At 39.2% G+C, this 23,455-nt stretch overlaps 1 protein-coding gene across 1 annotated transcript in view; it reads left to right on the plus strand.

The window, feature by feature from the left end:
- IMPG2 (interphotoreceptor matrix proteoglycan 2) overlaps positions 1-15,734 on the plus strand; it is a 53,210-nt gene extending 37,476 nt beyond the window's left edge. The window contains exons 13-19 of the mRNA XM_040980562.1: positions 1,408-2,641; positions 3,194-3,413; positions 8,474-8,684; positions 9,903-10,090; positions 11,012-11,223; positions 12,329-12,408; positions 14,131-15,734. Of these exons, the coding sequence (XP_040836496.1) occupies positions 1,408-2,641; positions 3,194-3,413; positions 8,474-8,684; positions 9,903-10,090; positions 11,012-11,223; positions 12,329-12,408; positions 14,131-14,143 (2,158 nt within the window). The 3' untranslated portion in view covers positions 14,144-15,734. The remainder of the gene's footprint in view (positions 1-1,407; positions 2,642-3,193; positions 3,414-8,473; positions 8,685-9,902; positions 10,091-11,011; positions 11,224-12,328; positions 12,409-14,130) is intronic.
- Positions 15,735-23,455: the final 7,721 nt, after the last annotated feature.

Below are 23,455 nucleotides of genomic sequence, written 5' to 3' on the forward strand. Positions count from 1 at the left end.
TTGAGAAACTTGGGTGAGAAAGCAAAACACTCAGATTTAGTCACCTGGGATGGAGACCCCAAACAGGAAAATAATTAGAAATGAAGAATATACAATTAAGTTATTACTACTATTATTTAGCAACTACTTTAGTACTGGAGTGGTAAGCAAAGAGTATCAAAAAAGATTATCACAGCAGCTTTTGAATTAAAAAAATTTTTTTTATGATACAGTTTCATAGGTTCAGGAATTTCCCTTCCATTTTCCTTATTCTTCCTCTTCAATCCCCACTGACTTCCCTGTATTGTTATAATAGTATAGTTCTTCAACAACAGTCATAGTCCATCATTCTGCTATTTAAGTGTATCCTGACATTGCAAGTATAGATGATGGTAGAAAGTCCAGCATTCTATTGTCAAGATATATTTAAGTTTGATTAGGAGTCCATCTTTTATTTTGGAGTAGAGGTGCATATTGTAATGTATCTTCACTTCTTGGTATGCTATTTTCCATTGTGCAATTCCTCTAGATATATAGCAGCTTTTAGTCTGATTAATTGTGGAGGAGTCCAAATCTAATGATTGATGATCTTATTTTTAAAGATTTGTTGATTTTTATTGGAGAGCCAGATTTATAGTCAGAAGGAGAGATAGAAAGATCTTCCATCTGCTGTTTCACTCACCAAGTAGTTGCAATGGCTGGAGCTCTGCCAATCCAAAGCCAGGAACCAGGAGCTTCTTCTGGGTCTCCCATGCAGGTGCAGGGTCCCAAGTATTTGGGCCAGCCCCTTTCCCAGGTCACAAGCAGGGAGCTGGAAGGGAAGTGGAACAGCTAGAATGTGAACCGGTGCCTATATGGGATCCTGGGCATGTAAAGCAAGGACTTTAGCCACTAGGCTACTATGCTGAGCCCGACTGGTGATCTTCTAAACGTTGTAGAGAAAAGGAAAAATTGATGTGACCAAGGATGGAGTTTACATATTAAAGGGAAAGATGAACAAAGATAGAAAAAGCCTGGGATTTTGAGCATAGACTGAATATGAAGGATGGTGAGCAATAAAAATAATAGGGGAATGGGAATTCAAAACCAACTACAGTATCTAAAGAAGTTTCTTTCCTAATTCCTGCTGGATTGCTTTATTTATTTATTTAATCAATCCATGGTATAAAAAAATTAAAGGTTTGAAGATGAATTATTCAACATGGTGATATTATTCTCGTGAAGGGGACTATAGTCACAAATGATCATCCCACATCATGAACACATTAGTAAGTCATTTTGTTTTTTGTTATATATTGTAAAGTAATAGCCAACAATAGTTGCTGCTAATTTGATGGAAAAATCAGATTACTAGTTTTATTGGAAAAACTAGGGATATGTTTTGTGTCATATTTAATGGAAAACTTTATTTTCAGGATTAGCTGTTGGCTATTCTGTGGATCCATTGCCTTCAAGCTCATTGACTGAGCCTGTGCCAAGAGAAGCAGTGCTGTCTGTGGAAGACTCTGGTATAATCTTAACAACCTCACCGCATTTGCTTTCTCCTGCCACATTAGATATTATTACTGAAGAAATAACTGTACCTTTTGTCTTGGATTCCCTGGACTCCCAAGTCAAAGACCAACTAAAAGTGAACACTTTGCTGCCAGAAACAGTCATGGTAGAAGAGTCCTTAATTGAAAGTGGCTTTAGTTCTGGATCTGGGCAAATGGTGGATCTGATTACTTGGCCATGGAGTAAGATTTTATTAGAGAAGAGCACAGAACCATTGTCCAAATCATGGCTTGAAGAGAAGGATTCACTTTTGCCAAGTGAGGGTGTAGGTGAGGAATTAGTCATAGGTAGTGAAGTGACTTCTGCATATCAAATTATTGAGCATCCAGATTATGAACAGGATGGTAGATCCACAGACTTTGGAGAAAAGCTTTATGGTGGACCTACAGTGCCATTCAATGCAGAGACTGCAACGCAGCCTGCATCTCTGATCATCTCTGAATACTCATCAGAGGCACCTGACACTGATTATTACTCAGCTACGAAAGCTCCCCTTCTACTGGCGTCTGTAGCAATATCATCTGTTGACCAGCCAGATCGAGATGATTTCCTAAAGGAGGAAATAGAACAAAGTACAAAGTCATCTGAACATGAAGGACTTGACAGCAAAGATTCAGTGTTGTGGACTGCCTTGCCAGAATCAGAGGCAGTTTGGGAAGCAACATCTTCGCCACGGAAATTGTCCAGAGTCACATTGGCAAGGACACCACAGAGTATCGACAGACTCTGGTCTAAAGCTTCCATGACACAGTCTCCCAAATTGCCTCCAACCATGACCTCCATCCCACTGGAGGATGAAGTAATCGTGGGTGTACAGGACATATCATTAGAGTTGGACCGGGTAGGCACAGATTACTATCAGCCTGAGCTAATTCAAGAGAAAAGTGGCAAGGTTGGTAGTTACATGGAAATTTCTACAAATGTAGACGCTACAGAGATGGCTGTTGTAGCTCCATCCACTAATGGGGGTGATTCAAGCTATACCCAGACAGGAGGAGCTTTGGTGGTTTTCTTTAGCCTCCGAGTGACTAACATGATGTTTTCAGAAGACCTGTTTAATAAAAACTCTTTGGAGTATAAAGCCTTGGAGCAAAGATTCTTAGAGTTGGTAAGTACAAAAAGAGTTGGTACTGGTGAGTAATCAGGTATGAGCCATCCCTCCTCCAACACAGATGATGTGAGTCAAGGAAGGTGTGAGCTGCTATAAACATTTATTGCCTATCACCTACCAAAGGTATAATAACCTAAGAATGGCAGGAAAACAATGACACAGGAAGGGAAAAATACAACAGAGGCAAGAAAATAATGTGACAGATTATGATTGGAAAGGAGTATTCCATGAATTCTTAGCAAATTGAGGCTACTTTTCATATTTTATGGTGAGACCTAGGGCGTTTTTGAGTACCTATGATGTCTTTATGCATGTGAGGTAGGTGTGTTAAACTGTGAGTTTCACGCGGCTTTTTGGATACCACTATGAATATCTCATGGTATTTGTACTTTTAGATCATTCCTGATATAAAATTTGGTTAATTAGCAATCTAAATGTGTACAGTCTACAGTATGGGAAAAGTTGAAGAGAAACTCATTCTTTTTTTGGCATGTATTGAACAAAATGCAGAATCCTATCAATAAATTTTCTGCTTTCTGTTTATTGTAGCTGGTTCCCTATCTCCAGTCAAACCTCACAGGGTTCCAGAACTTGGAAATCCTCAACTTCAGAAATGGCAGCATTGTGGTGAACAGCCGAATGAAGTTCGCCGAGTCAGTCCCTCCTAATGTCAACAATGCTGTGTACTTGATTCTAGAAGACTTTTGTACTACTGCTTACCAAACCATGAACTTGGCTATTGATAAATACTCCCTTGATGTGGAATCAGGTAATAATGTTGCCTGCTTGGTGGAGTGCAGTGATTATTCTTGTGAATTTTTTCCCTCATTGATGCAAGGGCAATCTAGTACGTGTGTGTGGCAGGGGTAGGGCCTTGGGGTGGTGGTGGTGGAAGAAGTGCTATTCCAGATACATTTTTCATATCTTGATAATTAATACAATATTTATTCTAGATGCATTGTTATTATAGCATCTTTTCTAAAGGATGGTCTGTCATGCTTTCCTGGCTTACTTCCTGTTCCCTTTTCTATTCACTCTGATTCTTTCACTCACCTACTGAATGTCTTATTACTATGTCTTTGTACTACCAAGTCCAGCAGATGTAGACTCTCTTCTGTATTATTTTCCTAAGTACTGAATCTATTCCTTTTTTTAGCTTGCTACCAAACATACCACCTTATGAACTCTAAAAGTTGCTTCAACTATTTTTTAAAATTTATTTTATTTTCATTTCAAAGTCAGATATACAGAGAGGAGGAGAGACAGAGAGGAAGATCTTCCATCCGATGATTCACTCCCCAAGTGAGCGCAATGGCTGGTGCTGTGCCGATCCAAAGCCAGGAGCCAGGAGCCTCTTCCAGGTCTCCCATGTGGGTGCAGGGTGCCAAAGCATTGGGCCATCCTCGACTGCTTTCCCAGGCCACAAGCAGGGAGCTGGATGGGAAGTGGAGCTGCCGGGATTAGAACCGGTGCCCATATGGGATCCCGGTGCGTTCCAGGTGAGGACTTTACCTGCTAGGCCTTGGCGCCAAAACTCTGTTCTCTGTATCTCTACTGCTACCACTCTGTCCAAATCATCATTTGAGTTTTCCCACATTCTTTTTATTCCTTCTAGTCTTTTTTGAGTTAGTAGCCACTATGTTCTTTTTAAATCATCAACCAGACTATTTCTCTTTGTAGCTTGAAACAATTAATTGACTACCCAGCTTAATAACCATAAGGCCTGGTCTCCATTATCTTCTCACATTTGCCAAAGAAAATAAGTTTGTTTTAGTTTTTCAAATAAAAATAACCCATTTTAAGTTTTTATTTCAAACTATGTATTCAGAAAAGTAGAATTTAGTAATCACAAATAGATTTGACAGCTTCTAACATTTTTGCATCTTTGCTTCAGATGTAAAAATTATATACACATTTAAACAAATATAAATATATATATATACACACACTGCTTTTTTAAAAGCAGAGTAAGTATATAACATAAAGTGGAATTTATGACGTAGACTGTAAGATAAGGACAAAAGGATGATTTATTACATTAGGGATAGACTTCAATGGAAACTTGTTCTCTCCTTAAAGCCTTTGCATGTACTGTCCCCTAGGTCTGAGACTTCCCTCTTGGCTGACTCCTGCTTACCTGTTCTGACTCATTTAAGTCACTTCCTTAGTACTGTTACTGACTTATAATCCAGATTGGTCTTTGCTATTAGTCTTTTTCAAAAGCAAACCATGTTCCTTTTTTATGTGGAGGTTTTTTTTTTTTTTCTTTTTACCATTGTAATAACGTTAATTTTTGTAGTTGTAGTTTCTTAGTTGTTAGTTTTGTCTTATTGTTAAACTCCTCCTAGCCAGAAATCAGCACAGAGCCTTGACATGGTAGATTCTGAAAGACACTCAGAACTGATGAAATGAAATTGCTTTCATTTGGGAGACTTAAACACAGAGAATTCTGAGTATGGAATTTGATTCTTTCCTCACACCAGGGAACAGAGGTTTGAGTAGGAGTCAGGTGGGATGTCTGGGTTCCTATTTATCCAGTGCCTTTTACTTTCATATTTGTTTGAAGGACAGCCTTATTTTTCAACTAGGAAGGAGCGAACATTCTTTCCCTTAAAATCCTTGAAGGACTATCATTCACTGAATGTGAGGAAAATGATTTAGTTAATCTGCGCATATCCAGACCTCTTGCCACTCGAGTTATTTAAGGCAAATGCACTTTGTCATATGTGGTAGTGGAAGAAACAATTAATTATAATTTGGCCTGCTCTCTTTTCTCTGCTCTACCATTTATCATTTGTTTGACCATAGATGAGCTGTTTCATTCTTAGCTTTAGTGTCTCATATATTAAATGGGGGTAACATTCCATGGCCTGTGTATTTTAACCAGGATAATCTAAGAATGAAGCAACACTAAATATATGAACATTTGACTAGCTTTACAATTATGATTTATATTATTTTTGCAAAAATTAATGACTTCTTATTGAAAATTATACTAAATGATTTACTTCAATATTGTGTATAACTGTTTCTCATTTTATTTATATGAAATGGGCATGTCTTATGTATTTCACAAAATGGATTTAGGAGTGTAGTGATATTTCCCTGGGTGTAACTCTTAAAGTGATTTGACAATATCATGTCTATTTACAGTATAAAACTTGTATCTAGGTTTTATACCCTCTCTCCAATATTTCTGTCTCAAGGCTTTGTTAGAGATTAAAATATCTTTTAGTTACCTCCAACTCTGAGTTTCTTCAGCTGAATTTTCAATCTCACATCCTAAATTTTGTAGTTGTCTTTATGCTAATCTGTCAGACTTCAGTTGTGCTTTTGATTTTTTTTTAAAGCATCTCTGACACAAGACAGTTGATTCTATCATATATTTGCTGAGAGTAGGAGAATAATACATGTTTAGTGATGTATGGCAGATGGCTTACAATCATCACGGAGAGGTGTAACCATACAAGAATTCCTCAGCCACTCTCTGGGACTTCTCTTACTGGTTCTTTTTTCTCCTGAGACACAGCTGCAGGGAGCTCCAGCCATGAAGCTGTCTTTCCAGATTTCACATTTTTTGTGTTTTCATTTTTCTCTGAACTCATCAGTACTTCCCTTGGGCTGATTTTGGAAAGCCAGAATGTAACTCATTCTATACCTTGGATCTCTGTCTCCAGTAGCAAACTAACCTCCAAATCCACTTTTGTTTGTCTATAAACTTAAGGTGCTTTTCTTAATAAAAGGTTAGCTATTCTGGACAGCCACATGAGGCAGCAGAAAGGACTGGAAAGAAACTTTAAATTCACAGTCTGCTCATCTGTACTGCTCTCTGCCCTTGGTTTGAAAGTAAAAGGAACTAGAAAACTTTGTAAAGGAATTTTCTTACGACATGTGTTCTTTTAGCTAAAGACACTCAGATTAAATTATAGTATTTCAAGATTGGCTTGAGAAAATATCTTGCCTGCCTTGTTTTGATGCGCATTGCCTCAGACATTTTGAGTCTTTTATCAGCTAATGGAAACTGTGCAGTATCATTCCTGCCATCTGCTGTACACATTCCTATGTCTCAATGCTACGTCAAATTCAGTTAGTTTTGGATTAGAGTCATAGATGAGTACTAGGATAAAGGTGTAAGGACTTGAGAAATATAAGTAGGTTCTGCTGAAAGTCATTTGGGTCTGTCAGCATGTGAATGTCTTGCCAGCGGCTCCTCTGTTAGTTTCATAGAACTGCTGTGACAAATGCCAGGAACCAGGTGGCTTAGAACAGCTGACAGGTCCATCACAGTTCTTGAAGCTGGAAGTCCAAAATCTGTGTGCTGGCCTAGAACCCTTCCTGGCTTTTTCCTAGCTTCTAAGGGTGCCTGGCAATCCTTTTTATTCCTTGGCTTGCTCTCCAATCTCTGCCTATAGATTTGTATTGTCCTCTTCCCTCTGAGTCCAAACTTCCTTCGGTTTAAAAATATTTCATTTACTTGAAAGACAAAGATAGAGAGATAGATATAAATGGAAATCAGTCCCTTGGTTTCCTTCTCAAATGCCTACAGCAGTTGGAGGGAGCTACAATAAGCTGAAGACAGCCAGAAATTTAATGTAGGTTTCCCAGGAGCATGACAGAGGCCCAATCACTTAAGCGGCCACTACTCCCACTCAGGAAGTGCATTAGCAAGAAGTTGGAATTGGAAGCAGGATCACGACTCATACCCAGGAGCTCTGATATGGGATGTGGGCATCATAAGTGTTATCTAAATTCATTATACCAAATTCCACCCCCCCTATTGTTGCTACCAGTCATTGGATTTGGGCCTGTCCTCATCTAGTATGATGACTGCTTAATAATGTTTTAAAAACTTACTTATTTGAAAGGTAGTGTGTGTGTGTGTGTGTGTGTGTGTGTGTGTGTAAGAGAAGAAGAAAGAATATATTTCATCTACTGGTTCACTCAATAAACTCCATTAGCAAAACTATCTTTAATTTCTTGGGCAGGAAGAAAATCATTACTTTATAAGACAGTGTCAATTTCCCTGTAAATCAAGACAAATTAATTTTCTTACCCACCTTAAAATTTTGTAGCTAAATTTTACACTTTTTCACATAGATGAATCTATGGATCTTTCTACCTATTTCTTGTTTGCGGTATGTATGGCACCATTGATTTGCCCATTTGCCATTCGTCAGAGAAGAACATATGGTGGGATCATGGAAGATGGAAGACCTGTTGTGGTCAATGTCATATATATGTATTTATTGTCTTATTTAATTATCTTTTTTTTTGCACCATCAATAAAAAGTAAGGTTACTGAAGCCAAAATATTTGGGAATGGCCTGAGGATATACAGAGATGATTTTTTTTTCTGCTGACCTCAATTCTTGACTTCTTTCAATGGGCTGTACCCATCTTCGAGGCTGCAACCTGCTGTCTGGACTCTCACATCTGTGGGCTCAGTGTCCAGTAGGGCACTCCATAGTGTGTACAGAGTAGAGATGGACTGTGGCAGGATACTGTTGGTGGAACTGAATGGCATGTGAAAGTTGTATTTCAATTAGATATGCAATTTTTTATATGATATAGATTTTCAAGCTTCTATATGCTTCCTACATAAAATAGGAAGAGGCTTGCTTGACCAGAGAATTTTAAGGAAAGCTCATTAATCTTAGGTGAACCAGAATAACGTTGTGGTTTAGTAGTGGTGAGGCATTGTAATGGTACAATAAGTGAGTTGCTTTATGGGACTTTGGTGGGGGGTACCTGTGATGAGGTTCTTCATATGCCCCAGTTCCTGTATTTTGCTTTTCCTTACATCATTCTCTGATTTTGTTTGATGTTTAGGTGATGATGCCAACCCTTGCAAGTTTCAGGCCTGCAATGAATTTTCTGAGTGTTTGGTCAGTCCCTGGAGTGGAGAAGCACAATGCAGGTGCTACCCTGGATACCTGAGTGTGGATGACCTGCCGTGTCAGAGTCTCTGTGACCTAAAGCCTGACTTCTGCTTGAACGACGGGAAGTGTGACATTATGCCTGGGCACGGGGCCATTTGTAGGTATGCTCTAGTGAGGGAGTTTGGTTTCAGAACACTTCCTCTGATCAAAAGGAATCTACATGCATATTTTAGCATTATAATATTTATTATAGAAATAATTTATAGGTAACAGATAGGTACCATCTAGTTCTCATGTGTAAACCAGGTAAATTAATAGGATTGGATTCTACATTCATTTCAGTTGTTATTTTATGCTGCTGGAGGGCTATAAGATAAAATTGCCTAAGTGCATCTTACTATAGGTCCTTTGAGGAGATAGAGATTTCTGCATTATCATTTTTGGTTGTGATGATAAGATTAGGCATATGATCAACATTTTTCCCTATATCTGAAAGTGAAAACAAAGGAATTTTGTCATTCCACTTGGATTATATCTTTAATGGATTCAAGCTCTTTTTAATCCCACTGAATATTCAAAAATAAAGACAAGCAAGTAGCTGAAGTGATAGTCAATATACTTGCCTGTGCATCTGAACAAATGTTCAAAGCAGAACCAATGAGAAAGCTGCAGATAAGCATACTCAGCTAGTCTGACCACCCTTCCCTCTTCACTCCCCTTTAAAAACAAAACCAAACAAATCAAGCTTCTATCCACAGAAACTTCATGGTTATGAAAAAGACCCAAAAAACAGAAGCTTAAACAGAAAGATAGTTTAAGAATTTCCAGTGGGCAAGAGCTGGCATAGATGAATAGAAATGATCCAGCTTCTGTTTTTTTTTTTTTTTAATGAAAAAGTGTAAGATTTAACTAGGCAATTATGAAGAAAGGCAGTCTCTCAGCATCTGAAAAAATACTAAGCCAAAATTGTTTTCTTGCTGCTCTGTTAACTTCGTGTTCAAAGGCTCTCTAATGTGGCAGGGATTGAGAAGTGTGGAGCCCTGAGTTCTAGTTGACTGATCGGGTGACATAATGCCAGTCATTCTTTTTCCTGAGCCTCTTTGTCACTATCCATGAACAAGGAGATTAGATATAATCATTCCTTAAGCCTCATTCAATCTTTTCTTCAGTTGTTTACCATTATTGGGGGCCAACTAGGTCTGTGCTAGGCATTATACACAGTCCTATATGATCATTTACCTCATGTATTCCACTCTGGGAGAAAGCTTCTCATGGGTCAGTACTTATTTCTCTACCTTTCCCAGTCCCACTGAAGGCTCCTCTATAAAGTTGTACTGTGATAGGAGTGGCTTGGATCTTTGCTCTGTTGTCTGTTGCAGATGCCGGGTCGGTGAGAACTGGTGGTATCGTGGTGAGCACTGTGAGGAGTTTGTCTCTGAGCCCTTGGTCATAGGCATCACCATTGCTTCCATGGTTGGACTTCTCCTGGTCTCTTCTGCTGCTATCTTCTTCCTTGTTAAGACTCTTCATGTTCACTCGATCAGGGGAGAAAGAGAAAGGCCTTTTAGGTAAATAAGAAAAAGCATTCTCTGATGGAATAAAATGTTCTGTTGACTCATTCATTTAGTACATAGCATTATGTGCCAGACACTAGAAAAGAATCTGAGTGAAGAGGAGAGAGCTGTAAACTTGGATAACATCATGATCCCTGTTCTCATGGAGGTGTCAGATGGGAGAGAAACATAAGCAGCATCATGAATAAGATACTAAGGAACCTAGCTGGGAGGTAAACTAGTTTTCTGTGGGGGAGGGAGTTTAGAAATTTGAATGTGGTTGTAATACTCAGCCGGAGAGGAGAGTAGATGGTTTCTGGAAGGGGGTGGAATGCTTTCCAGCTGGCTGAGCAAACATGGGAAAAATGAGGCCATTATGCCTGAGCTTGAGTGCACAGTGAAGGAAGGTATCCTTCAATGTGAATATCCATATAAGGTGGAGATTCTTGCATTGATGGTATCTAGAACAGCCCTAAACTCATTGGCAGTGATCAATAAATATTTGTAGGTGTGAATTGAATTTGATAGAGGCTAGCTTTCTCACTTCCCTGTTTGTATTGTTATCAGTTTCTTTGTGTATTTGCACACAGATTTCTAAGGAGTATAACTCTTGGATAACTGAAACTGCATTTGTTTAATGAAATACTGATAACTGGGATATTTCCAACCAGCATTTATTAATATCAGGGACTGTGGGAAAATAAGATGAATATATATAGGTAAACAGTTAAATAGGATACCTAAGTAGTTGATGACACAGAAATAACTTTTAATATATACTTTTGAGATAGATTTTTCACAATTGGCTCCCCCACTTACGTCGTTTACCTCTTTTTTTCCCATTAGAAATCTTGTCCCAGGTAAGTAAATACTTTCCCTACTAAATGAGCTTCCAAAGAAGAACCAAAATCAATGAAATCATTATCTTTCTTTCTGTGGTTCTGCCAGGCAGCCCGACAGCCTCTCATTCGTTGAGAATGCTGTGAAGCACAATCCTGTGTTTGAAGGCCACGTGGCCGGATGTGAGCTCTATGAGGCAGCCGGTCTACAGCATGCCTTCTGCAGCTCTGCTAGCGAAGAGGTGCTTGGTGGCCTGAGCAGAGAGGAAATCAGGCAGATGTATGAGAGCAGTGGGCTTTCCCAAGAGGTAGGAAACTATGGTCCTGGTCTAACCGGCAGCTATTGCTGCTGCTGCTGTTGGGATGTGTGTGTGTGTGTGTGTGTGTGTGTGTGTGTGTGTGTGTGTGTGTGTGTAATTATGCATGTACTAGGCTTCAAGAGAGATGAAATTAGTTTCATGATTGGTTTAATCTCATACTACCTCCTAGTCAGTGTGAAATGCAGGAGCTATTCAATTTGGAGCTTTTTCTTATTCAAACCCGGTGACTCCTTTTTCCATTATTAGCAAATACTCCTTCCTTTCTCCCTCCTTTCTTTAGAAATGTACTGCATTAGTTACAGCAGTAACTAGCATATCCAAAGTAGGATACAGAGAAGCTTCTGTTTCCTTGGATAGGAAAGGCACAATTCTTTAGGATATTTGAAAATGTAAATTTTTAAAAAATATTTATTTTTACTTTACATGTTCATGTGTGTGTGAAGGAGAGACAGAGTAAGAGAGAGAAAGAGACTGACTTTCTATCAGTTAGTTCACTCCTCATTTGCCTGTAACAGCCAAGGCTGGGCCACACTGAAACCAGTAGCTAGAAACTCTATCCAGGTTTTTCATCTTGTACTTGAATCATTTTGTACTACTTCCTAGGGTGCACATTAGCAGGAAGTTGGATCATAAATGGAGGCAGGGGTGCCAGCATTGTGGCATAGCAAGAAACGCTACTCACTGCAGCATCGATACCTCTGTCCTTTATGGGCTTTAGCTCCTATCCTAGCTGCTCCATTCTGATCCAACTTCTGCTAATGGGCTAGGAAAAACAGTGAAAGATGATCGAAGTGTTTCAGCCTTGAAACCCTGTGGGAGACCTGGATCAAGCTCCAGTCCTTTACTTTGGTTTGGCCCAGCACTGGTTATTGTGGCCACCTGGATAGAAGACTCTCTATCTTTCTCTCCCTTTGTTTTTCCCTATCTGTCCATAACTGACTTTCAGATTAGTAAATAAATCATAGTAAATGTAGACAGCAATATAAACTAGGCACTGTAATATGATATGTAGGCATCCCAAAGGGTATCAACTGCTATGCCAAACACCTAACCCGAAACTTATTTTAAAAAATTATGCGCCCTCTTTTTAAAGGAAATTCAAGAGAGAATGAGAGTGTTGGAACTGTATGCCAATGATCCTGAGTTTGCAGCTTTTGTGAGAGAGCATCAAATGTAAGTATTAGAAACAGCCCACCCTCCCCAGCCATAGGTCTTTACAGTTTGCCTCAGGGTAGTTCCACCAGTGTTAGCATGTAATTCCTGTTTATATGACATGCATCTTGGCAGTAACCAACATCTGTTGAGATCTTGAAAGTTTACTTATGTCCAAATCGCTTTGTTCATTTATTCCTCGTAATGGCCATTTAAGATGGGTGTTATCTGAGGAGAGTAAGCTTTAGAGAGACACAGAGACTTATGTAAGGTGATCTTGATAGAAAGTATCAGAGGAGACTTATAACTACAGCAATATCTAGTTTTGGCCTAGAGGTTCTGAGGTATTTCATATTTTCTTTTTATCATAGATCTTACCAGTGACCAAATGCTGTAAGATACTTTTTGTCAATGATTTCTGTGAAAAACATTTGGGTAACCAAAAATTCTCACATATTTGAACATAGAGTTTTACTTCCTAGTCTTGCAGACACTTTCAGCATGATTTGAACCACATCTCATTGATGTGTGCATCACTTGTCTCTACCAAGTGTGCTACAATTTCATTCTGTATTTGCATTTGCTTTTTTATTCTTGTATTTTGGGCAAGTGTAACGTTCTCCTTTGTTCCGCAGGATCTATAACCAAATATAAGACACAAAATAAACATTCTTGCAAAGAGATTATTGTGGGCATTAGTTGACAATAATGAATGAGATTATAATTCAGTGGTTGGTATTTGTTCCTGTTACTGCCTTATATAGATACTTGCCTGTGTACAAGTGCCAGCCAGGTGTCTGTCTTTACCTGGCATTTCAGCAAGAAAAATTTTAAAAATTTCATACAATCTGGAAGAGAAATTGATGAAGGGTCAGGATGTCACATTCCTGGATCTGAGTACAGCCTGTCCCTTTAATCCAAATCCTTTCTGTATGATTAACAACCCCTTCACTCATGGCACCCCTGAGAAGGAAGGTTAGTTTCTACAGTGCAGGATGCTATCCTAATTCCTCTGTGTAGCGGAGATGTCTCTAACAATCTCTGAACATATGAGTTGGCTTTCAGCAGGTACTACTTACCTTGCTGCCAGGATTGCTCACTCAGCATCTCTGGCTAGCGAATGGCCTATGGCCCAGTGATGTTTCTGTCTTTGTCAAGACCCTGCAGAAGCCTCCAAGAACCACTTGTCTGTTTCTCCTGAATTAAAAATGTGTCTCACCTGGTTAAGACATTTGAAAAAAGGTCTCAGGAGGCCCTGATTAGGAATACATAGATTAACTACACGCTTCAGTTCCTTACAGGGAACATCTGGCATTGAAACATGCCCAAAAACCCCAAAACTTGAATCCAAGAAGATTTAGACAAGAAGATACCACAAACCAAAAGAAAGTCAACATAGAATATGACCTTAGAAGAGACAGTCTTAGATACTGCTGTTAGGTACATAATTTGTACAGCATTTTCAGCTTCATTTAGTTGTAGAGTTTGCAAACCTTCCAGGTAGTAGTCAAAGAAAATGCTAAAAACTTGACTTAGGATTTTATAAAGGCAATTCTGTATGCAGTGTTTACAGAATTTTTTTTTAAGTTAGCAAAGCAAAAACGACAGCTTTCTTCTATAAAAAATAAGTTAGTAATTCTTAATTATTTTAGGATTATAGCTTCACTATCAAATGTCTTGCAACAAAAATGAATTTCACCATGTGCTTATGGCTTCAATAAATTGCTCTCTTTTTCATGGCAGAGAAGAGCTTTAACCATATCCCGCGATTAGAAGCCTGGAGAAGATGGGGATCACTTGTTACCTATTTCATATAATTAACATGGATTTTAAACCCTGTGTTGAAAGAAGACTTTTACCTTAGTTAATAGAAGTTAAATATGAAAGTATACCTTTTTTCCAGTACAAATTTCAGAATGTAGTAAGAGGAGTGGCAGTTTTTACTTGTATGAAGACAAAAGCTATGCTTAAAGAAATTCAAAACTATGTTGAGTTCTGGGAACTATTTCGCAAAGAGAAAGCAGATCCTGGCACTCTGGTTGCATTCGTTGTTGGCGTCTGAGTCTCTACGGGTGTCTCAGAACTGTGCCTCCGCTTGTCCAGCAGGAAAATAAGGTGAGCTGATGAAGGAGAATTAGTAGTAAGCCAACATTTCACTGTATTATTACTTATTGTCAGCTGGGATGGGGGAAGCCTTTGAAGCAGTCTTAATGTAGTTTACGTAGCCAGATTTTTAGCTGTATAGATGTTTAAGTTTTGTTTTTAAAATCTAACACCCAGGAAGTTTTTGATTGCTGTATTATGGAATTAGGCTACATTTTTTACTATTAAGATTTTGAATTTCCTGAGCACAATGGTGAAGACTACATTATTGTTAAGTAGGTTGGTATTGTTTTTTCAAGCTCTCAATAGTAATACATATAAAGACTTTTTAAAAGGTTATATAAAGTGGAATTAAAAGATGTTTTAGTGCAAAAATTTTTGAAGGCTAGGCATAGTTTTTTTTTTGATAACATGCATTTGCGTGAACTTTTGGAAATACGCTCATTTGTGTAGTTTGGGAGATTTACTTAGATTACAACTGTAGTCACCTGGGCTGGGAGGAGTGGTTCAATGCCACAGTGCTGAGAATTCTTACTTTGCTGATTGACAGGGTGCTGAGTGAGCACTAACTTATTTTTTTTTGGCAAATCCTGAATTTTTCTAACACCTGGAGTACTAATGTGGGAAATATCAAATAGTATAAATTAACTCAAATAATTTAGATCATTTGTGTGGCTTATTCTTTTTGTTAGACCACCTATCTAATCAATTCTTACACAAAATAAAGACATTTGTTGCAGTTAAAATCTTCAAGAATGACGTAAATAGGAACCATTTACACCTTGCATTCATTTTGACTGAAAGTGAAAATTTTACCTAGTGTTTTTTTTTTAAAGATTTTTAAAATTTTTATTTGAAAGATTTATAAAGAAAGGAGAGACAGAAAGCTCTTCCATTTGCTGGGTACAGGCCACATGAAAGACAGTGAAAGTGTTGAAGACATCTAATCATCATTCAGCAAACCACCTGAGCAAATGTGTGTGTGCATGTGTGCACATGTGTGTAGGTAGGTAACTCCTTATCTCAGTATTCCTTTTATTCGCAACTCACATAGTGAGTCGTTTATAGGTTCAACATAGTCAAGCCACTTTTGGAGACCTTTTATATTGACCCGTTTGAAAAATAATTGACAATTTTCTTTAGACCGCCAAATGTTAATAATGTTTGCCACTACTAAACACTTTATTTGTAGATATTCCAAAGATTCTGCTTATGATTTTTTTTATTACAAAGTCAGATATACAGAGAGGAGGAGAGACAGAGAGGAAGATCTTCCATCTGATGGTTCACTCCTCAAGTGACTGCAATGGCCGGAGCTGAGCCAATCTGAAGCCAGGAGCCAGGAACTCTTTCAGGTCTCCCACATGGGTGCAGGGTCTCAAGGCTTTGGGCCATCCTCAACTGCGTTCCCGGGCCACAAGCAGGGAGCTGGATGGGAAGTGGAGTCATTGGGACCAGAACCGGCACCCATATGGGATCCTGGTGTGTTCAAGGCAAGGACCCTAACCACTACTCTATCAAGACAGGCCCAAATTTCTGCTTATGATTTTTAAACTGCTTTCCTAAACTTTTTTGTGTTGGCCAAACTATCTTTTGTCTTAAATTAACCCTAGAATGCAATCTTCTGAATGGAGGCTTTCTGAAAGAATTCTGGTTGGATATAAACATTTTCTATAGCAGATAATCATATGGTACACTTAGAAACACAGCTGTGGCAAAGGAGAATTGTTGTTTTCCTGGAGCCAAACGATGAAATGGGCAATTTTGGAATTCTGACACATGTCACCATGTCTGATTTCTTTTTACATGACCTTTTTTTTTTTTTTAGATTTATTTATTTTTATTACAAAGTCAGATATACAGAGAGGAGGAGAGACAGAGAGGAAGATCTTCCTTCCATTGATTCACTCCCCAAGTGAGTGCAATGGCTGGTGCTGATGCCGATCCAAAGCTGGGAACCAGGAACCTCCTCCGGGTCTCCCACATGGGTACAGGGTCCCTAGGCTTTGAGCCGTCCTCAACTGCTTTCCCAGGCTACAAGCAGGGAGCTGGATGGGAAGTGGAGCTGCCGGGATTAGAACCGGCGCCCATATGGGATCTTGGATGTTCAAGGCAAGGACTTTCCACACTGCCGGGCCTGACATGACCTTTTCTTGCAAAAACAAATTGCTTACCTTTACCTTTACATGCCTCATACTACTCAAAACGAAGAGTGAGGAAATTCCTAAAGCATCAGGAAAATAACTGAAAAAAAAAAAAACCCAGAAAAAAATCAGGGGTAGCTGAACTATAATGGTAAAGATTGAAGAACTGAAGTAGTGAAGATCCACTTGTGTACAAATAAAGAACCAACAAAGCTGTCAGGCTGACAGGAAAGCAGCCACTAGAGATCCTTTAAGAAGAACTCTCACCAAGGTAATTTGGTGATGTGTATTCATTGAACAGTTTTAAATTAAGGCTGATTGAGAAATGTAATGTTCTGAATGTTAGAACATTCCCCTGAACCTTGCAATATAATATTCAATAAGACTATCACTTCGTTTGAAAGCCATAAGATAAAGTTAGTACTAAAAGTGTGTGGTAGATACCTTTTATAGTAATAAGGTACTGTGAAGCTTTGTAGATGTAACCTTTGTAGTTGAGATGCATATATGATTAATTTTAATGGGCTTTGGATAAAGGCAAAGTTAGCTGCTAAATAGGATTCCATTCCCATCGTTGCAGTGTTTAAGGATTTTTTTTTCTTTTTACATTTATGTGATCTAGGGGGCCATTTACTAAAATAATACACCAAGTGAAGATTTTTATCTGATTATAGTTTTTTTCTCACCTCTATTTTAAATTCTTTAGTAACTGGTCATCTTGATTGGCTCTTTATCCAAGCTGCCTCTGTTTTCTTTGTCATACAGTATTACTCTTGACAAATTGATGGAAAATGCACAGATATTCTTTGTAGACTCTAAAAATATATTGACTCAAATATAATACATGAACTAGTTAAAGATTTTCATGTTTATTTTGTAAGTTTGCCTCCCATTTCATGATTTTTTGGCAGTGTATTTTTGGGTCATGCTGATATTTTCAACAATGGGTACTTTAACGTTTGTGTGTTCTTGATTTGAATCTTCATTTTGCAATGGGAAGATAAAACAACATATTTATTTAATAAGGAAACAGCTGATTTAGGAGAACAACTTATCTTTACAAAATTGAGATGTTTTAGCCAACAAAAATATAGGCCACTCTATTTCCCCAAATGCTTCTGACAATTCCCAATAGGCAAGGGTGGGGCTGTCCTTCCTCATTTACAGTTCAGCTGCAATGAGTCAGGATTCTGGTTCATTCTTCTCCCATGTGGGCAATAAATGCAGGAAAGGTGATGGGATGGTCATAGTACTGAAGTCCTTGTTTGCATTAATTTCCACCAGGGGCCTGACTAGAGATAAGAAGATGGGAAAATATAATAATGTAATTCATGAAGTAAAAAATTTGCTTAGGAAACTTCCTTGACTCATCTATTTTGTGAACTCTACATTACTTAAACCCTGAATTGCATGGCTATTGCTACACTCCAGATTAAAGGATTGCTCATTCTTTTTTAAAAAAATTCTTGGGCCCAGCATGGTGGCCTGGCAGCTAAAGTCCTTGCCTTGAACATGCTGGGAACCCATATGGGCGCCGGTACTAATCCTGGCAGCTCCACTTCCCATCCAGCTCCCAGCTTGTGGCCTAGGAAAGCAGTTGAGGATGGCCGAAAGCCTTGGGACCCTGCACCCATGTGGGAGACCTGGAGGAAGTTCCTGGCTCCTGGCTTTGAATCGGCACAGCACCAGCTATTGCGATCACTTAGGGAGTGAATCATTGGTTGCAAGGTCTTCCTCTCTGTCTCTCTTCCTCTCTGTATATCTGACTTTGCAATAAAAATAAATCTTTAAAAAAATTCTCAAGTGTTGAATTGCTATTTTTAGTGTTTATAGAAATATGTAGAAGGTAAATGGTTGTCACAAAGAAAGCAGACATAATTGTATATCAGATTTATGTGATGATTCTTGAACAATATACACACTTTAATATTTGTTCAATATGGAGCATGTATAATGAAAAATTTGTGTTTGTAATGTTGTTTGTAATAAAAATTTCCAAGGTATGGATCAAATAAATTCATGTTACTGTATATTTTCTGCAAAATTTCTGGTCTAATACTAGCTAATTAGAAATAAAACTTTTAAAGTCTTCATGCATATTGAGCCACATTTCTTCTGTATATAATTGTGAAAGTTTTCATTAGCAATAAACATCTCTTTCAAGGAACTGTCTACATTGTTTTTGTCAGTTTGAAGAAATACTGTGAATATTTGTAATAGTTAAATTATAATTACCATTTGAAAAATGTGCTGTATGAGTGTGATGTGAAAGTGATTGTTCTTTGTTTCATTGTTGAGTAGTGAAGATAAACAAAACTGGGGAAGGATTTTTGAGCCCAATTGTTGCCTCAAATTTTATTGCTACTTGATGATGCTGAGTCATTATGTGTCCTTTCTTTTACTTTTAGAAGATTCGATTGTTTTCTTCAACTGCATAAAACAGGTATGGAAAGAAAACTGAAATTTAAGATTAGATGAGATAGCACCAGCCATCTTTTTAAAAAAAATTTTTTTTTATTGTTAATAACATTGTATTATGTGATACAGTTTGATAGGCACTGGGATTTCTCCCGCCCCTCCCACAACCCTAATTTTGAAAGTTTTATTGGAAAGGCAGATTTACAGAGAGAAGGAGAGATAGAAAAATCTTCCATCTGCTGGTTCACTCCCAAGGTGGCTACAATGGCCAAGCTGAACCAAATCCAAAGCCAGCAGCAAGGAGCTTCTTCTATGTCTCCCACATGCGTGCAGGGTCTGAAGGCTTTGGGCAGTCCTCTGCTGCTTTCTTAGGCGGGGAGCTGGATGGGAAGTGGAGCAGCTGGGACATGAACCAGTGCCCATATGGGGTTTCCAGCTCTTGCAAGGCAAGGATTTATCCACTGAGCCATTGCACCAGACCTAGCACGAGCTATTTTGTAAGGAGAGGAGAAATTAATGCTGTGAAAAGAGAACAGAGAAGACATAAACATGGTAAAGAAACCAAGGCAATCTTACATAGGAGACAGTAGGAAGGAGAGCTGCCAGTTACGTAAGCAGGCCAATTCCCAATAGCTTTTTCCTTTCTGCATTTCCTCTATGTATTCCTGGCAAGAGGATGTGAAGAAATATGCCCATCTTAGAAAAATGGAGGGGGGGTTGTTTTGATTTATAAAACCACAAAGTAGGAAAAATATACCTAATAAAAATCTGTTGATTGACTAATTAGTGATCTAATTTTAGGAGAAACCATTAGTAATAACCCTGTTTTTTTATTATTTATTTTGTCTGAAAGGTAGATTTACGGAGAGAAGGAAAGACAGAAAGTTCTTCTATCCAATGGTTCACTCCCAAAGATTGTAATGGCTGGAGTTAAGCCTGTCTGAAGCCAGTAGCCAGGAGCTTCCTCTTTGTCTCCTTCGTGGGTACAAGGGCTCAAGGTTTTGGTCTCTGTTGCCTTCCCAGACCAGAAGCAGGTGGCTGGATCAGACGTGGAGCACATGGGCAGGAACCAGTGCCTAAAAGGGATGTTGTTGTCCAATGCAGCAGGCTCAGGCTGAGGCTTGGCTTGTTACATTTCAGCCTCTGTCTGTCACCCTGTCCTTAAGAAGTCTGATTTGGGGCAAGCTTTAATCACTCTTAGTGCATGCCCTCGCAATGCCCATCTACTTTCTCATCCTGCTTAATATATGTTCCCATTTGAGCTGAAGTTGATAGGCTGTACTCCATTACTAGCCCTCAAATTTTCATCACACCTGAAGATATATATCTTGAGTAATAGAATGCATTAATCCATGTCAATATAATAATGTTAAGGCATCAGTCTTTTCCCAGTAATACCAAACTGTACATAGGCTTTTTGGAAATAGTTCATTATCCAAAATAAAATAATTTGTTCATATTGCTTTGTACTATGACAGTTTTTTGGGGGGAAATATGCAAGCTTTTAGTGAATAGACTTTTCACTAAACCTCAGAAACTCCTCAAAACCTCAAAAATACTTATTTCTTTTTCTATGCCAAATACCTGCTATCATTCTTTATTAAGACTGTATTGCGATTATTCAAATAATTGACTTCTCACTATTGAGTTTTGCACTTGATCTTAGGCTAAAGACCAAGAAACAATCACTACTGAGGATTCTAGGAACTAGTTAGGTGAAACTATGAGTGGCTTACTCACTACTTCAAAATTCAGATATTTACATTATCTACTATATATCAGAGAACATGTATCTTTTTTGAGCCTGGCTTATTTCACTGAGCATAATGGTCTCCATTTGTATCCATATGTTGCAAAGACTGGATTTCATTCCTTTTATGGCCAAATAGTGTTTCATACTATGTAAATGTCATATTTTGTTGATCCAGTCATCTGTTTATGGGGAATTAAAACAACAAAAAAGTGTAGAATTGCAGTGGTCACTTTGGGGTGCTGGTAAAGTGGCTCAATTTCCTAATCTGTCTGCAAGCACCAGCATATCTTATGGTTCCATCCAGTTGTCTGGTTATGACCTGGGAAAGCAGTAGAGGATGACTCAAAGCCTTGGTTGGAACTCTGCACCCATGTGGGAGACCAGAGGAAGCCACTGCCTCCTGGTTTTGGAACAATTCAGCTTCAGCTGTTATAGCCATTGGATGGTGAACAGCGGATGAAAGATCCTTCTTTCTGTCTCTCCTTCTCTCTGTAAATCTTCTTTTCCAATAAAAATATAAAATCTGGTTTTAAATGGTCACCTGGGGATTAAATTGTCATTTTTAGCCTATCCTTAAATTCCAGTGGAAGTGTGGTATTGTGATCTTTTACTTTTTACTTGTTGAATATAATTAGCGACAGCTTAAACTTGTGAATATAGAGTGGCTTTAAATGATGATTGTGCAAATACTGTTGAAGATAGGGCAGGGAGGGAGGAGTATTGTGGGGAACAGCAGAGAGAGAGAAATGTGATTATCTTCTTAAACTGTACAGATGGAATGATAAAATCTGTTCAACTTAAAATTGTACAAATTACTCATTTGAAAGGCAGAATTACACACAGACATGAGAGTGGGAGGGAGGGAAAGAGAGAGAGAGAAAGAGATCTTCCATCTACTGGTTCATTCATCAGATCAGTGGCCTGAGTCAGACAGAAGCCAATACCCTGGATGCATCTGGGGTCAAAGCACTTGAATCATCTTCCACTGCTTTCCTAGGCTTGTTAACAAGAACCTAGATTGGAACGGATGCCTATGTAGGACGCCAGATGTCTTAACCTGCTGTGCCACAATGCCAGCCCTACGAGAAATGGTTTATAGTGATTTAATTGTAACTGGTTTTTAAATAGATTTATTTATTGGAAAGATAGAAATACAGAGAGGAGGAGAGATAGAGAGGAAGATCTTCCATCCAATGATTCACTTCCCAAGTAGCTGCAAGGGCTGGAGCTGAACCGATCTGAAGCCAGAAACATCTTTCAGGTTTCCCATGTGGTGCAGGGTCCCAAGGGCTTGCGTGTCCTCAACTGCTTTCCCAGGACATAAGCGGGGAGCTGGATGGGAAGCAGGACCGCCGGGATTAGAACCGGTGCCCATATGGGACACTAATGTGTGCAAGGTGAGGACTTTAGCCACTAGGCTATCATGCCGGTCCCAAATATAACTTTCTTTTTTTTTTTATTAATAAAATTTATTTTGATATTCTTTACATACTTAGTTAGAGTAAAAAGGTTCAAGGGCTATAGGAAAGTGGATAATACTAGTATGTTTTCCATATTGTTACCTTCATGTTTAAAAGGGGGGTATTAAGGGAGAAGGCCCACCCAATTTCCCACCCTCCCCAAGTCCCGGGTGTAGGGCATGCTCTGAGGTTCTTGCTCGAGTGGTTTTGATATTGCCACAGTTATGAATCGCTGTCAATCTTGCCACTCCAAGCACTATGAGGTCTTTGAAAAATCCACTGATTGACATAGTCGATCATAGCTGAGATGGTTGGTTGACCTTTTCTGTCTTCTCTCTTTTCTTCGTTAGGGTTCTGAGTCCAGCATTTAGATTGGGAAGATCTCCAAAGAAACTTCTTGTATGTGCTAACAAGTACAGGGCCAGGCACCGTCCATCGCTCCAATCAGCTGGTGGTTGTAAATGCTGGGTTGGTTCTGTTTTCACTCCCGACTTCCACTGGAACCAATGGGTGTTGCGGTCCAGCCTGGTTCTGCCCCGCACATATTTGGCCCTCACCTAAACCAGTGGGAGCTGCAGCCTAGTTGGAGCGACCCACCATAACCCCCACCAGGCCCGCCCCTACCCTTGTTTGCCAGTAAGTGTAGCAGTAATCCAGTCTGTCCCACACCCCATTCCACCCCAGCCACTGTTTAGTTTTATGTCCTCCCGTGGAAGTGGTAACCCAAGAGGGATGAGCCCACTATTTCCCTCCCAGGCCTCTCCCACTCCCAGATTCCAGTTGATGCTGCCCAAACAAACCTCGCCCACTTTAATTTTGTTTGCACCAGTAGGAATAATCCGCCGAGCCTGGCTTTTCCCTGATCTAGTCCACATGAGGCGCACAGGTGTGGTAGCTCTGCCTAGTCTGGTCTGCCCCCATCCCAGCCTATGCTCTCCTGCGGAAGTAGCTATCCTGCAAAGGAACCCTCCCTTATTCCCCTGCTGGCTCTGCCTACTTCCTATCTTGTTCTCAGGCTGGTTGGACGCTGCGGTCCCCTCCGGTACAGGCAATCTCACCTCGGCATTCCATATTGTGCACTAGTCTTTGTTGCGACCGAACCTGGGTCGACCCACACTGGTGCCTGGATTTGCCAGTGGATGACGTGGACAGATTCAGCCTGGTCTTGCCCCCACGTCTGCCAAGTGTAT

The sequence above is a fragment of the Ochotona curzoniae genome, unplaced genomic scaffold (genome assembly GCF_017591425.1).
Source record: "Ochotona curzoniae isolate NIBS_2020 unplaced genomic scaffold, NIBS_Ocur_1.0 contig_3498, whole genome shotgun sequence".
NCBI classification, from domain to species: domain Eukaryota; kingdom Metazoa; phylum Chordata; class Mammalia; order Lagomorpha; family Ochotonidae; genus Ochotona; species Ochotona curzoniae.